The sequence below is a fragment of the Anomaloglossus baeobatrachus genome, chromosome 5 (genome assembly GCF_048569485.1).
Source record: "Anomaloglossus baeobatrachus isolate aAnoBae1 chromosome 5, aAnoBae1.hap1, whole genome shotgun sequence".
NCBI lineage: Eukaryota > Metazoa > Chordata > Amphibia > Anura > Aromobatidae > Anomaloglossus > Anomaloglossus baeobatrachus.
In genome coordinates, this window is record NC_134357.1 from 33,950,008 (window position 1) to 33,967,192 (window position 17,185).

Below are 17,185 nucleotides of genomic sequence, written 5' to 3' on the forward strand. Positions count from 1 at the left end.
GAGGAGTATAGAGATAAAGACCTGCCCCCACTTTTTATAGAGGCAAGATCCACCCCCACTTCCGGTACAGAGACAAAGACCTGCTACCACTTTCTGTACAGAAAGAAAGATTTGCCCCCACTTCCTGCACAGATAAAGACTTTTTATAGAGGCAAGATCCACCCCCACTTGCTGTACAGTGACAAAGACCCACCCCCACTTCCTGTACAAAGACCTGCCCCCACTTCCTGTACAGAGAAAAAGATTTGCCCCCACTTCCTGTACAGAGACAAAGATTTGCCTCCACTTCCTGCACAGATAAAGACCTGCCTCCACTTTTTATAGAGGCAAGATCCAACCCACTTCTTGTACAGAGACAAAGACCTGCCCCCACTTCTTGTACAGAGACAAAGACCTGCCCTCACTTCTTGTATAGAGAAAAAGACCCGCCCCCACTTCCTGTGCAGAGACAAAGACCCTCCCCCACTTCCTGTACAGAGACAAAGACCCGCCCTCACTTCCTGCACAGATAAAGACCTGTCCCCACTTTTTATAGAAACAATATCCACCCCCACTTCCTGTAGAGCGACAAAGACCCACACCCACTTCTTGTAGCGACAAAGACCCGCCCTCACTTCCTATACAGAGACAAAGACCCGCACCCACTTCCTGTACAGAGAAAAAGATTTTCCCCCACTTCCTGTACAGAGACAAAGACCTTCCCCCACTTCCTGCACAGACAAAGACCCGCCCTAACTTCCGGTACAGAGACAAAGACACGCCCTCACTTCCGGTACAGAGACAAAGACCGGCCCAACTTCCTGTACAGAGACAAAGACCGGCCCAACTTCCTGTACAGAGACAAAGATTTTCCCCCACTTTCTGTAGAGGTAATGACTTGCTCCCACTTCTTATTACATATATTATATATAATTTATTCTTTGTACAGATTACATTCTGCATCAGTGGGTGGCAAATGACACAGAAAGAAAACACCAAGTGGCTGGAACTTTGAAGGTATTTTTTGTAGGATAGAATATATAATTTATAAATAAAGTAATATGTAAATTGTCTATTTTTTACATTATCCAACAAATAAGATCACGTCTGATGGCACATGGACCATACACCAAGGTTGGTGTATGTGTACTTTTTCTAAAAATGTATAAAAAACTAAAATAATATTGCACCATGATAGCAGTGCATTAGTATAGTTGTGCATTATGATAGTATTATATTGTTATACTTGTGCAATATTGTGGAAGTATTTTATTATAATAGTAATTATTTTAGTAGCATGTTATAATATTTGTATGTTATTGCAGTGTTTTATATATGTGTTTTATATATTCAGAAAAAGACAAATCCTTTTATTTTTTATTATTTTATTTTATTATTTATTTTATTGTTAATATTTATTTTTAGTTTTATTTATTTCTTTTTTTAACAACAATACTACTGGCCTCGAAAGCATGCCCCATTCTTCATCAAGGACAACAGGAGCAGGGAGGGTGATCCTGGTAGTGTTGTGACATGAGGCACTTTAGGAGGGGGTGTAAATGTGACATAAGGTCAGGGCTGGAGACATGACATAATGTGGAGGATGAGCTCACGCTGAAGACTCCCAGGTCATGTGCATGAGGCTACACCTGTTGGTTTTGGAATGGCGGGTCCTGGATCTTCTGATGGCCACATGGGTGGAGCCGTCCCTGGACCTTCTCTATAAAGTTCCCTGAGAACTGGAGATGAAATGGACAACTCTACTTTCTACTCATCATCCTCTTATATCAAAATATACATAAACACCAAACATTCAGCCCAACATTCAGTCTCGATTTGCAATTCTTTTCTGGAATATTAAAAATGGAGGACAACGTGAAATGGGCCACCGAGATCATTGACCAAAAATTAGAACTCGAGAAAGAAAATGAGGTGAGTGATAACTTTATGTTATTATAGGTTATACATTTATGGAATTATTTGGCTTTTCTCAAACTGCTTTTTAACTGGCTTTGATTAGTTTTAACTTTTTATCAAGTTTTTTTTTTTGTTTGAAATTTTTTTTTTGCTTTAACGTAAGGCCATAGCTATAATCCAGTATGGTTGATGTTAAAATTAATTTTTTTTTCTGGCGCCTTGAATGAAGGTTATTTAACAATAGATGTAAATAAAACTAATTAGGAACACCAGTGGAAAGTGGGTAGATTGGTCAAATTCATGGTAGAGATAAACATAGGTTTATAAATCAATATGATAGATATGTAGATAAACATAAGATGGTTAATAGCTAGAGATAAATGGATAGATAGACAGACATCTAGATAGATAGACAGATAGAGGGATATATAGATAGATAGAGGGATATATATATAGATAGATAGATAGATAGATAGAGGGATATATAGATAGATAGATAGATATATATATAGATAGATAGATAGATAGATAGAGGGATATATAGATAGATAGATAGATATATATATAGATAGATAGATAGAGGGATAGATGGATAGATAGATAGATAGATAGATAGAGGGATAGATGGATAGATAGATAGATAGATAGATAGAGGGATAGATGGATAGATAGATAGATAGATAGATAGATAGATAGATAGATAGATAGATAGAGGGATATATAGATAGATAGATAGATAGATAGATGTTAGGATAAATGGATGATAGATAGATAGATAGATGTTAGGATAGATGGATGATAGATAGAAATATGGATGGATGGATAAATAGATGATAGATAGATAGATAGATATAGATAGAAGGATCGATGGATGGATAGATAGATAGATGATTGATAGATATAGTTGATAGATAAATAGATAGGTAGATGAATAGATAGATAGATAGATGGATGATAGATAAATAGATAGATATAGATAGATAGAGGAATAGATACATAAATGAATAGAAAGATAGATAGATGAATAGATAGATAGATAAATGAATAGATAGATAGATAGATAAATGAATAGATAGATAGATAGATGAATAGATAGATAGATAAATGAATAGATAGATAGATAGAGGAATAGATAGATAGATAGATAGATAGATAGATAGATGTTAGGATAAATGGATGATAGATAGATAGATAGATAGATGTTAGGATAGATGGATGATAGATAGAAATATGGATGGATGGATAAATAGATGATAGATAGATAGATAGATATAGATAGAAGGATCGATGGATGGATAGATAGATAGATGATTGATAGATCTAGATGATAAATAGATAGGTAGATGAATAGATAGATAGAGGGATAGATAGATAGATGATAGGTAGATGAATAGATAGATAGATAGATGGATGATAGATAAATAGATAGATATAGATAGATAGAGGAATAGATACATAAATGAATAGATAGATAGATAATAGATAGATAGATGAATAGATAGATAGATAAATGAATAGATAGATAGATAGATAAATGAATAGATAGATAGATAGATGAATAGATAGATAGATAGAGGAATAGATAGATAGATAGATAGATAGATAGATAGAGGGATAGATAGATAGATAGATGAATAGATAGATAGATAAATGAATAGATAGATAGATAGATAAATGAATAGATAGATAGATAGATAGATAGATGAATAGATAGATGGATAGATAAATGAATAGATAGATAGATAGAGGAATAGATAGATAGATAGATAGATAGATAGATAGATAGATGAATAGATAGGTAGATGATAAATGGATAGATAGATAGATAGATAGATTAGGAGTTGAAATGAGATTGAACATCATTGGAAATGATGATTATAAGTGATAAAACATTATAATACTGACTATTGACTAATAAATACAAACATTGATTCTCATAATAGCACAGAATTAATAAACTGACCCAGTAAATATTAATCCTCTGTACTATCCGTCTACAGTGCACTCAGTAATACCGTATAATCTCACTGGGATCCTTCAGGCAATCTGATACCAAATATCAGTGTCACTAGTGCCTATTAATTAATTGAGTGATTCAAAAAATTTATGACACAGTTTATAAATAATCTCTGGGTAGAGCAATAGAATTACAGTATATGCACGTGATAATAGCAATAATAATACAAATAAATAATCGGAAATAAGAGTAATAATAATTGTTATTTATGACAACCCCTGTATTTAATATCTATTTTTTTTTCTTTTCAATCTTTTTACTCTTCCTTCTTTTATAAGAATATGGCTACAATTAAAAACACATGACTTTTTAAAAATGTATTTTAGATATTGAAGCCTCGCTTTCGGAAGATTGGTGTGATTGACATAGACCGGAATGAATTAAATAAAGAAAATTGCAAACCCCCAGTGAACCGGAATCTGACAAATTTGCAGGTATCTATCAATCGCATAGAATCTTGGGTCATCTGGTCCAACACCTTGTTCTATCTATGTATCTATCCATCTGTCGATCTATCCATCTCCTCAACTATCTCTCCATCCATCTATTAATCCATCATTCCAACTATCTCTCCATCCATCTATCTATCTCTCCATCCATCTCTCCATCCATCTCTCCATCCATCTCTCCATCCATCTATATATCTATTCATCTCTCCATTCATATATCCATCTCTCCATCCATCTCTCCATCCATCTCTCCATCCATCTCTCCATCCATCTCTCCATCCATCTCGCCATCTATAGCCATCTCTCCATCCATCTATATATCTATTCATCTCTACATTCATATATCCATCTCTCCATCTAGCTATCCATATCTACATCTATCTATCTATCTATCTATCTATCTATCTATCTATCTATCTATCTTTCCATCTCTCCATCTATCTTGCCATCTCTCCATCTATCCATCTCTCCATCCATCTATCTATTTGTCTCTCCATCCATCTATCCATCCATCCATCTACCCATCCATTTACCCATCCATCTGGCCATCTATCTCTCCATCTTTATCTATCTATCTATCATCTATCCATGTATCTATCTATCTAGCCATGTATCTATCTATCTATCTATCATCTATCCCTCTATCTATCTATCTATCTATCCATGTATCTATCCATCTATCTATCTATCTATCTATCTATCTATCTATCTATCTATCTATCCATGTATCTATCTATCTATGTAAATTCAAATTCAAATATACTTTATTGGCAGGACCAAAATACAATTAGTGTTGCCAAAGCAAGAGAAATACAGTAAGTGTGGTGGGAGGGGATCAGGGTTATGGGGAGTTGGGGGCACAATTTGAGCTCTGAAAGTCCTTTTAGGGGCCTTATGTTCCCCTCAGCTTATGACATGTGGAGACATATTGGGCGGCGATCTCCACCATTGATTCCTCTTCCCCCAGTAGGATGCGGAGTTTCCTCTCCTCGTCCATGGATGGAAAGTCCGGGGTATGAGCGGTAAGTTTCTGGAAGTGGGAGGCTCTCACTGCTGAGTATTTGTCACAGTGCAGCAGGAAGTGCTCCTCGTCCTCCAGAGCCCCCTGCTGGCAGTGCTGGCACAGTCTGTTCTCCCGCGGCTTGTATGTCTGTCGGTGCCGCCCTGTCTCCACCTCTAGGCTGTGGGCACTCAGTCTGTACAGGCTCAGGGTCTGCCTGTCTTTGGGGTGGCGTATCTATCTATCTATGCTTCTATCTATCTATCTATCTATGCTTCTATCTATCTATCTATCTATCTATTTCCATCTAGCTATCCATCTATCTATCTATCTATCTATCCATGTATCTATCTATCTATCTATCCCTCTATCTATCTATCCCTCTATCTATTATCTATCTATCTATCCCTCTATATCTATCTATCTATCTATTTATCTCCATCTAGCTATCCATCTATCTATCTATCTATCTATGTATCTATCTATCTATCCCTCTATATCTATCCATGTATCTATCTATCTATCTATCCATCAATCTATCCATCTATCCATCTATTTATCTATCTTTCTATCTATCTCCAGCTATCTATCTATCTATCCCTCATTCTATCTATCTATCTATCTATCTATCTATCTATCTATCCCTCTATCTATCTATTATCTATCTATCTATCCCTCTATCTATCTATTATCTATCTATCTATCCCTCTATCTATCTATCTATCTATCTATCTATCTATCCCTCTATCTATCTATCTATCTATCTATCTATCTATCTATCTATCTATCTATCTATCTCCATCTAGCTATCCAAATATCCCTCTATCTATCTATCTATCTATCTATCTATCCAAATATCTATCTATCTCTCCATCTATCTATCTATCCAACTCTCTCTATATCTTTCCATATCTCCATCCTTACCCACAGACCGCACACTTGCTCTCTGAACGTACACTTTATTACCTCATTATTTGCTTGGCCATCAATATTCAGTGAAGGTATACATCTCCTGTACATTGTGGCTGCTGCCCTGGTCCCATTCTTACCCTCATGTCCGTCTCCCGCCTTTGTGTGATGTATAGCTTTCAGCGGCCGGTCCTTCATCATTGTATAGAGCAGCTGAACACACAGCTCCGCGCAGCACAGAGCTGTAAATTGCACAGGAACATACTGGTATACAGAGCCAGACGTGGGAGCCGGGCGGGAGGAATTTGCGAGTGATTTCATGACTGTATTCATCATGACCAATTTTTGGAACAGTTGTTGGTCAAAAAGTACATCTGTCCTTCAAAAAGTTAGAGGAATGTAACAAAAAGTAATATTGCAAGTCTGGAAGGCTGAGGTCTAATCTGTGCAACAGATTGTTCATCCGACCGCTATCTCTCCTGAGCCTCCAAAACATGGGGAGGTTCAACTTCTCCAAGCGCCCCTTTGTTTGCTCCTCATCCAGTCACTTATCTCCTAGAGAACAACTTTCCAATTTTGGTGTGACTGGCCAACAATCCAAGTTTTGTTAAGGCTCATGCCTTCTAGGTTAACACCACCACGGATTAGCACGGTGGCTCAGTGGTTAGCACTGCAGTCTTGTGGTGGCTCAGTGGTTAGCACTGCAGTCTTGTGGTGGCTCAGTGGTTAGCACTGCAGTCTTGTGGTGGCTCAGTGGTTAGCACTACAGTCTTGTGGTGGCTCAGTGGTTAGCACTGCAGTCTTGTGGTGGCTCAGTGGTTAGCACTCCAGCTTTGCAGCGCTGGGGTCCTGGGTTCAAATCCCACCAAGGACATCATCTGCAAGGAGTTTGTATGTTCTCCCCATGTTTATGTGGGTTTCCTCCGGGTTCTCCGGTTTCCTCCCACACTCCAAAGACATACTCCTAGAGACTTTAGATTGTGAGCCCTAATGGGGACAGTGTTGCCATTGTATGTAAAGCGCTGCGGAATTAACAGTGCTATATAAATTAATAAATATTATTATATTATTATTATCAGCTTTCAGTCTATGCACAGTGTACACAGAAAACTGCCAATCATTGGTGTGAGCGGGGTTATACAATCTCTGTATTCTCTGCTGCAGATCAGTATTCTCTACATCTACAGTAGAGAATACAGAGATTATATCAAAATGACAGCAAACAGCTCAGTAAGTGACACACTGCTGGAATCAGGCTCTCTGTCTCTACATCATGCTGCTCTCAGATTTCATAGCAAAAATGTGATGCAGACTCAATTTAAAATTTCCTTCAAGATTTTACCCATTACCTTTGCACTCTTAGGGCTGCAGGTAATAATAGACTGACCACCAATACACATTGACTCCCACAGGATGAAGACCGGGTACGGAAAACCTCTGTGGATTTGCGTAAGGAAATAGTAGATATTGGCGGGATAGAAAACTTTATTGAAATACGCAAAAGGAGACAAGAGCGTAAAAAGAAGAAGTCGCAAGTGGTGGCTCCAGAACCTAAGCCAGAAGTAGAAGAGATTGTAAGTATATGGTTTAGTATAGAGGACTTATCATGTACCATAAATATTTTATTTTTACCTGCCGCAAATGTTGTTGTTCTCCTGAATTAAAAGTTGTTTTTCTCTTGTTTCTGCTCCTCTATGTTTCCTGTATATAAATATAGCCTTATTAGACAAGTGGGCATGGTCCTCTAAAAAGCACCCACATAGAAATATTGACAACCACGCCCACTTGGCTAAAAAGACTACATTTACACTGACAAGCAAAAGGGTAACAATATTTTCAGTTTTTGACTTTCAGGCTCCATATCTCACCATCCACTACAGCTTTGAGCGTGAGACGACCTTCATATTGTAGACAATCATCTTGGCTATCTCATACATAAATGTGACTTGCAGCTATTTAGCATATGATTAGTTATGCAGATTCTTGTCATGTCACTGCATTGTTACTGTTTTGCTCCTAAAAATCTAAATTTAAATTTTTATCATTTTGGTAGTGTTTTGTAAATCCACCTTTGGCTTTCAGCACGGCCTGAATCCTTTTAGGCTCTCGATCAGATTCAAGCATGTGTTGTCCAATATCTGATCCCAGGTCTCTTTTCCATGTTCCCAGTGTTGGTGTATACTGGTCAGGTCTCTTCTCCATGTTCCCAGTGTTGGTGTATACTGGACAGGTCTCTTCTCCATGTTCCCAGTGTTGGTGTATACTGGTCAGGTCTCTTCTCCACATTCCCAGTGCTGGTGCATACTGGTCAGGTCTCTTCTCCATGTTCCCAGTGTTGGTGTATACGGGTCAGGTCTCTTCTACATGTTCCCAGTGTTGGTGTATACTGGTCAGGTCTCTTCTACACGTTCCCAGTGTTGGTGTATACTGGTCAGGTCTCTTCTCCATGTTCCCAGTGTTGGTGTATACTGGTCAGGTCTCTTCTCCATGTTCCCAGTGTTGGTGTATACTGGTCAGGTCTCTTCTCCATGTTCCCAGTGTTGGTGTATACTGGTCAGGTCTCTTCTCCACGTTCCCAGTGTTGGGGTATACTGGTCAGGTCTCTTCTCCATGTTCCCAGTGTTGGTGTATACGGGTCAGGTCTCTTCTACATGTTCCCAGTGTTGGTGTATAGTGGTCAGGTCTCCACTCCACGTTCCCAGTGTTGGTGTATACTGGTCAGGTCTCTTCTCCATGTTCCCAGTGTTGGTGTATACTGGTCAGATCTCTTCTCCACGTTCCCGGTGTTGGTGTATATTGGTCAGGTCTTTTCTCCATGTTCCCAGTGTTGGTGTATACTGGTCAGGTCTCTTCTCCACGTTCCCAGTGTTGGTGTATACTGGTCAGGTCTCTTCTCCATGTTCCCAGTGTTGGTGCATACTGGTCAGGTCTCTTCTCCATGTTCCCAGTGTTGGTGTATACTGGTCAGGTCTCTTCTATACGTTCCCAGTGTTGGTGTATACTGGTCAGGTCTCTTCTCCATGTTCCCAGTGTTGGTGCATACTGGTCAGGTCTCTTTTCCACATTCCCAGTGTTGGTGTATACTGGTCAGGTCTCTTCTCCACGTTCCCAGTGTTGGTGTATACTGGTCAGGTCTCTTCTCCACGTTCCCAGTGTTGGTGCATACTGGTCAGGTCTCTTCTCCACGTTCCCAGTGTTGGGGTATACTGGTCAGGTCTCTTCTCTACGTTCCCAGTGTTGGTGTATACTGGTCAGGTCTCTTCTCCACGTTCCCAGTGTTGGTGTATACTGGTCAGGTCTCTTCTCCACGTTCCCAGTGTTGGTGCATACTGGTCAGGTCTCTTCTCCACGTTCCCAGTATTGGTGCATACTGGTCAGGTCTCTTCTCCACGTTCCCAGTGTTGGTGTATACTGGTCAGGTCTCTTCTACATGTTCCCAGTGTTGGTGTATACTGGTCAGGTCTCTTCTCCACGTTCCCAGTGTTGGTGTATACTGGTCAGGTCTCTTCTCCACGTTCCCAGTGTTGGTGCATACTGGTCAGGTCTCTTCTCCACGTTCCCAGTGTTGGTGCATACTGGTCAGGTCTCTTCTCCACGTTCCCAGTGTTGGTGTATACTGGTCAGGTCTCTTCTACATGTTCCCAGTGTTGGTGTATACTGGTCAGGTCTCTTCTCCACGTTCCCAGTGTTGGTGTATACTGGTCAGGTCTCTTCTCCACGTTCCCAGTGTTGGTGCATACTGGTCAGGTCTCTTCTCCACGTTCCCAGTGTTGGTGTATACTGGTCAGGTCTCTTCTCCATGTTCCCAGTGTTGGTGCATACTGGTCAGGTCTCTTCTCCACATTCCCAGTGTTAGTGTATACTGGTCAGGTCTCTTCTCCACGTTCCCAGTGTTGGTGTATACTGGTCAGGTCTCTTCTCCACGTTCCCAGTGTTGGTGCATACTGGTCAGGTCTCTTCTCCACGTTCCCAGTGTTGGTGCATACTGGTCAGGTCTCTTCTACATGTTCCCAGTGTTGGTGTATACTGGTCAGGTCTCTTCTCCACGTTCCCAGTGTTGGTGTATACTGGTCAGGTCTCTTCTCCACGTTCCCAGTGTTGGTGTATACTGGTCAGGTCTCTTCTCCACGTTCCCAGTGTTGGTGCATACTGGTCAGGTCTCTTCTCCACGTTCCCAGTGTTGGTGTATACTGGTCAGGTCTCTTCTCCATGTTCCCAGTGTTGGTGCATACTGGTCAGGTCTCTTCTCCACATTCCCAGTGTTGGTGTATACTGGTCAGGTCTCTTCTCCACGTTCCCAGTGTTGGTGTTGTCAAGTTCAACATGACGATGATGATGAGACTCAAAGGATCTCTCGGGATCTGGCTGCTGTTTCAAATCATACATTGTCATGGGTGCACACGAGAATGAAGAATAACTGGACAGCAAGTCAGTTACATCTATCTCCATGACTGGCTCTTGACCAAGTAATCTTTATTATTTGAAAAAACTCTAAACCGAGCAGTAAGGGGGTGTAAACAAAAGTTTTAGTCCAATCAAATATCGCAGGGCAGGGCTTCATGACGTAGAGAGATCTGCACATCCTCCTTGGATTGGTCAGTCCAGGCTACAGGAATTTCTTTTGTCCATCTGTCTTGGGTGCAGGACAGGAAATGGCAGCCATCTTCAAGCTATACATACATATATATATATATCCTAGTTTATACTGAGTCTAAGGAAAATACACTGAATATGCAATATATCTATATAAACGTATTAGTAAAAGAATAAAAGAGAACAAAGACATGCATAGATATGTGTGTTAGTTTACATCTTACTAAACTATATACCTGAATCTATGAAATGGCTGAATTAAGTATTTTTGTATACTCAACTCTTGTCCTCAACAGTATATACTGGTCAGGTCTCTTCTCCACGTTCCCAGTGGTCAGGTCTCTTCTCCACGTTCCCAGTGTTGGTGTATACTGGTCAGGTCTCTTCTCCATGTTCCCAGTGTTGGTGTATTCTGGTCAGGTCTCTTCTACACGTTCCCAGTGTTGGTGTATACTGGTCAGGTCTCTTCTCCACGTTCCCAGTGTTGGTGTATACTAATCGCTCTCTTGGGGATGTATACAGCTTTTTCTTCATCTCTACCCACAAGTGTTGGATTGGGTTGAGGTCTGGGGACTGTGGGGACAATCCAGCTCCTCTACTTCATTGTCATTGCACCATATCTTCTTCAATCTCGCCTTATGCTTCTGGTCATTGTCCTGCAGGAACACTATGTTGTCCTTTTCATACCCATAGTACTCGAGTGTATGAAGTAACTCGTCTTGTAGTTTACTCACATATAGCTCAGCATTGAGACCACCATCGATCCCAGTCAAGTATCCAACACCTTTGGCTGTGATACACCCCCACATTAAATGTGACTTGCAGCTATTTAGCATATGATTAGTTATGCAGATTCTTGTCATGTCACTGCATTGTTACTGTTTTGCTCCTAAAAATCTAAATTTAAATTTTTATCATTTTGGTAGTGTTTTGTAAATCCACCTTTGGCTTTCAGCACGGCCTGAATCCTTTTAGGCTCTCGATCAGATTCAAGCATGTGTTGTCCAATATCTGATCCCAGGTCTCTTTTCCATGTTCCCAGTGTTGGTGTATACTGGTCAGGTCTCTTCTCCACGTTCCCAGTGTTGGGGTATACTGGTCAGGTCTCTTCTCCATGTTCCCAGTTTTGGTGTATACTGGTCAAGTCTCTTCTACACGTTCCCAGTGTTGGGGTATACTGGTCAGGTCTCTTCTCCACGTTCCCAGTGTTGGTGTATACTGGTCAGGTCTCTTCTCCATGTTCCCAGTGTTGGTGTATACTGGTCAGGTCTCTTCTACACGTTCCCAGTGTTGGTGTATACTGGTCAGGTCTCTTCTCCATGTTCCCAGTGTTGGTGTATACTGGTCAGGTCTCTTCTCCAAGTTCCCGGTGTTGGTGTATATTGGTCAGGTCTTTTCTCCAAGTTTCCAGTGTTGGTGTATACTGGTCAGGTCTCTTCTCCATGTTCCCAGTGTTGGTGTATACTGGTCAGGTCTCTTCTCCACGTTCCCAGTGTTGGTGTATACTGGTCAGGTCTCTTCTCCATGTTCCCAGTGTTGGTGCATACTGGTCAGGTCTCTTCTCCACATTCCCAGTGTTGGTGTATACTGGTCAGGTCTCTTCTCCACGTTCCCAGTGTTGGTGTATACTGGTCAGGTCTCTTCTCCACGTTCCCAGTGGTCAGGTCTCTTCTCCACGTTCCCAGTGTTGGTGTATACTGGTCAGGTCTCTTCTCCACGTTCCCGGTGTTGGTGTATATTGGTCAGGTCTTTTCTCCAAGTTTCCAGTGTTGGTGTATACTGGTCAGGTCTCTTCTCCATGTTCCCAGTGTTGGTGTATACTGGTCAGGTCTCTTCTCCACGTTCCCAGTGTTGGTGTATACTGGTCAGGTCTCTTCTCCATGTTCCCAGTGTTGGTGCATACTGGTCAGGTCTCTTCTCCACATTCCCAGTGTTGGTGCATACTGGTCAGGTCTCTTCTCCACATTCCCAGTGTTGGTGTATACTGGTCAGGTCTCTTCTCCACGTTCCCAGTGTTGGTGTATACTGGTCAGGTCTCTTCTCCACGTTCCCAGTGGTCAGGTCTCTTCTCCACGTTCCCAGTATTGGTGTATACTGGTCAGGTCTCTTCTCCATGTTCCCAGTGTTGGTGTATTCTGGTCAGGTCTCTTCTACACGTTCCCAGTGTTGGTGAATACTGGTCAGGTCTCTTCTTCATGTTCCGAGTGTTGGTGTATACGGGTCAGGTCTCTTCTCCACGTTCCCAGTGTTGGTGTATACTGATCGCTCTCTTGGGGATGTATACAGCTTTTTCTTCATCTCTACCCACAAGTGTTGGATTGGGTTGAGGTCTGGGGACTGTGGGGACAATCCAGCTCCTCTACTTCATTGTCATTGCACCATGTCTTCTTCAATCTCGCCTTATGCTTCTAGTCATTGTCCTGCAGGAACACTGTGTTGTCCTTTTCATACCCATAGTACTCGAGTGTATGAAGTAACTCGTCTTGTAGTTTACTCACATATAGCTCAGCATTGAGACCACCATCGATCCCGGTCAAGTATCCAACACCTTTGGCTGTGATACACCCCCACATTATCTGGCTTCCTCCACTGAACTTGACCGTTCCTTCAGTTTCTCGATCCATTAGCACCTTTTCCCTTGTTTCTTCCAGACCCATTTGCCCCCATCATAGCCGTCTATTGACTTTCATCTCATCGCTCCAAATCCCTCGTTTCCAATCTTCACCGTCCACTTTTCTTTCTTCTTTGCAAACTCGAGCCGACGCTTCTTATGATATTGAAGTTGAGGCTTCTTCACCTTTTTTCAGGCCACCATTCCAGACTTGTGTAACATTCGTCACTCGGTGCTTACATAGACGTCTGTGATCTCACTATTATGAAGCATACGAGCCGCCTCCGCTGCCGGGTTTGTCGCTCCACAACTGATAGACCTTGTGATGAGACGACTTGTTGACTCCGATATTTTGCCCGGATGTTCACCTCTTGGCTTTTGAATGGATGGACAGGCTTCATTTCTTATTCTTCCAACTGTCATGGCCTCACATGATGCAGTTTGGCAATTTTCTTGGACGAGAGACCAATTTCGATGAGCTGGATGATAATATTTCTCTTCTTGGGAAATCGTCTTCAAGGCTGCTCCTCCATTCGAACCAGTCACCTTTCGCTTGGGAATCAACCTAATAACACACTGAACTATTAGGGAATTTGAAAACAGGTTGTAATTTGTCGTATACAGGAAGAAAAAGATTTTTTCACCAAAAGAGAAAAACAGTAACAATACAGTGACATGGCAAGAATCTGCATAACTAATCATATGCTAAATAGCTGCAAGTCACATTTATGTATGAGATAGCCAAGATGATTGTCTATAAAATGAAGGTCGTCTCACGCTCAAAGCTGTAGTGGATGGTGAGATGTGGAGCCTGAAGGTCAAAAGCTCAAATCATTGTTACCCTTTTGCTCATCATTGTATATCCCAGGAAGAGGAAACAATAGCTCAGGAACAGCGAGACACAAGATTAAAAGAAAAACAGCGCCGTATTCAGGAGAACAGCAGCAATTACACTGGGTAAAGAAAAATTACATATTTATGACAAGTGACAGGTCTTCTTTAATAAATGTATGGTGGCACCTCTACCACTCACAGATAAAACAACACATCAAACTTCTTGATATGTGGTCAAAAATATTATTTATATAGTGAGATGGACTCTTGAAGACATGTCTCAAGTTTGAATTTCTTTAGAAGACTTCAAAAAGACGTCAAGGGTTATCCGAGGCCTAAACATTAGTGAGAAGGTGATAATTGTTGGCTCCATATGGGTGCACTGCCAGGACTCCCACCGATTACCAGAACGGAGGACACAAGTTCTGTCCGCAGCCAGAAGGTTAAATGGAGCAGCCGTTGTGGATGCATTTATGGAATATCCTATAATGTACGCAGCCAGAGTAGGGGCAGTGAGCGGGATTAGTGGACCAACTGGACCACAGGGAGGACCTGGGCTTAGCCTTTAGTGGGACGGGCTTAACTAAGCGCCCACTGCGAGGCGGACGCCAGGTACCACTCCCAGGGGAGTGACCGGGACTGTGACAGCTGACCCCCACGACAGGTGAAGAACTCGGGTACAGGTGGAATGACTGAGGCAGGTTGGACAGGCGGGTACGGACAGGATTGGTGGGCACGGTAAGATAGACAGGTATGGAGACGGACACACGGATAACGCGACAGGAGCTCATGACCTAATAACTAACTAGGTAGCAGAGTGGAGACTGACTGACTAACTAGAAGCGTTGCGTAGGCACCTTCCCTAATGGGAGGATGCCTGAAATACACTGTGCCTCTCAGGCGGAGAGGCATTTCCTGGAAATAGCAGGCGGGCCCTTTAAGAGGAGGGCCAGTGTGTGCTCACATATCTTAAGTTCAATCCCGGGAACACTGTGTGGCATGTACAGGGCCTGGGAGGGGAAGGAGGAACCAGCACATGTGGGAGGCCATGCAGCAGCAGAGCAGTATGGGACCCGGCTGGGATGGTGAGTAAGTCGGCATCTCTGCTGAAACGCCAATGCTACATATCTCTTTGAATCTTCAAATTTGTTATTAAAATAGGTTCCCTTAAAACAGATGTCTAAATAATAGCAGTCGGTCCGTTGCCAAAATGTGCAGGATGTTTTTTCTCATAGATATTTTTCCGTACAGATCAGCTTATTTTAATATTGTAGATCCCTTAACAATCCAAAATTTTTGGCAAAAGAGGACTCTGCTGTGTCCCGAGATTAGACAAAATGTTTCATATATGTCAATATAATATCAGTAGAGAATAAACCCTCAGTCACAAGATCCATTTTTGCCCTCTAGATAGAACCCATCAGTGCCGACACATTCATGAAAGCTGCAGTTGAAGGAAAAATGAACATAATCGAGAAGTTCTTAGAAGATGGTGGTTCCCCAGACACTTGTGATGAGGTACGTCTAAAATACTTCTGCTCAGCTTGTTCGCACTATCTAAGACATTTGGGTATCAACCGTATCTCATCAAGGCATTTCTTGGCCAACTTTGTGCATTCCGTTCCGTAGCCGGAGCCAAAGGTTTGCCCCGAGATTAAGTTCTACGCTCGATAATCACAACAATCATTATCATCCGCCTAATTTACCAATTACATGATTGAAAGCCGCTAGCTCGGCACATATTATCACCAGACGGGCTGTAAGGCGATCCGCTCATGTGACATGTGTGCAATTATTTATTTATTAGCCTAAAAATAGGAGCACCGAAGCCTTTTGGGAGGTTGGACGGTTGTAATGAATTTCAATTACATGTAAAAGTCCCGGAGCTCGCTGTAGGGGTGAAATCAAGGACGGAGGAGTCTGTAAGGGACTTCTGTTATAAAAGACACCCATGTATGGACAAAAACTGAACCCCTTTTTCATATATCGTGGTCTTATGTCCTGTGGGACTCAAATTACAAATTGTGTTGGTTCAAGAATTGGCCGGTTATAATTTATCACCTATCCATAGTTTATTTGATGACTTGCTCATCGGTGGGTGCCTCTCCTGGGAACGGCACTGATCGACGGATCGGGGAGCGAATATTACCATTACATGAAAATGCAGCAGGTCAGAAGCCCAACCGCAGCTCAATTCATACAGTATGGGGCTGCCGGAAAAATCCAAGTGCACCGCAGCTCCATTCATACCCTATGAGGCTGCATGAAAAATCCAAGTGCACCGCAGCTCCATTCATACCCTATGGGGCTTCTGGAAAAATCCAAGTGCAGAGCAGCTCCATTCTAAAGGGGGAAAAAAGTTCCCTGTTCTACCAAACAGTGCAAAAATGGTGAAAATGATGTTCCATCACCCCTAATTGTGAAGCTCCTATAAATCCAATTTGTGTAATTAATTGGGGGTATTATTTTTACAGTTCAAGCGGACAGCGCTCCATCGAGCTTCTTTGGAGGGTCACATTGAAATCATTAAGAAACTTATAGACAGCGGATCTACTGTCAACTTCAGAGATCGGGTAAGACAGTAAGTTGTGTCATAGAAGAAAAACAATGGCAATGATCCAAATGAGGACCCCTCTGGGATGCTGGATAATGCGATCACACCCCTTGTGTGGCCCAGAGCTATGGGGTACTCGGTCCCGGGCTGTATACTGCTGGGGAGATGTCACTTGGTGGCCGTTGCCCCGTTCCGTGACCCTGGGGACACTTTTTTAAAAGGGGTATATTTACAAGGGAGGTTAGATGAAAGTTTATAGCATGACGCCACTTGCGGGTTGTGGCTATGTAGATGGAGCCGCCACTGCACAGTTCTCACTACT

The 17,185-nt window shown here is 41.9% G+C and overlaps 1 protein-coding gene across 1 annotated transcript in view; it reads left to right on the forward strand.

The window, feature by feature from the left end:
- The first annotated feature begins 1,707 nt into the window (after positions 1-1,707).
- The window catches only part of ANKRD2 (ankyrin repeat domain 2), a 39,668-nt gene continuing 24,190 nt past the window's right edge, over positions 1,708-17,185 (forward strand). Inside the window, exons 1-5 of the mRNA XM_075348391.1 lie at positions 1,708-1,911; positions 4,240-4,347; positions 7,684-7,845; positions 15,720-15,827; positions 16,784-16,882. Of these exons, the coding sequence (XP_075204506.1) occupies positions 1,843-1,911; positions 4,240-4,347; positions 7,684-7,845; positions 15,720-15,827; positions 16,784-16,882 (546 nt within the window). The 5' untranslated portion in view covers positions 1,708-1,842. The remainder of the gene's footprint in view (positions 1,912-4,239; positions 4,348-7,683; positions 7,846-15,719; positions 15,828-16,783; positions 16,883-17,185) is intronic.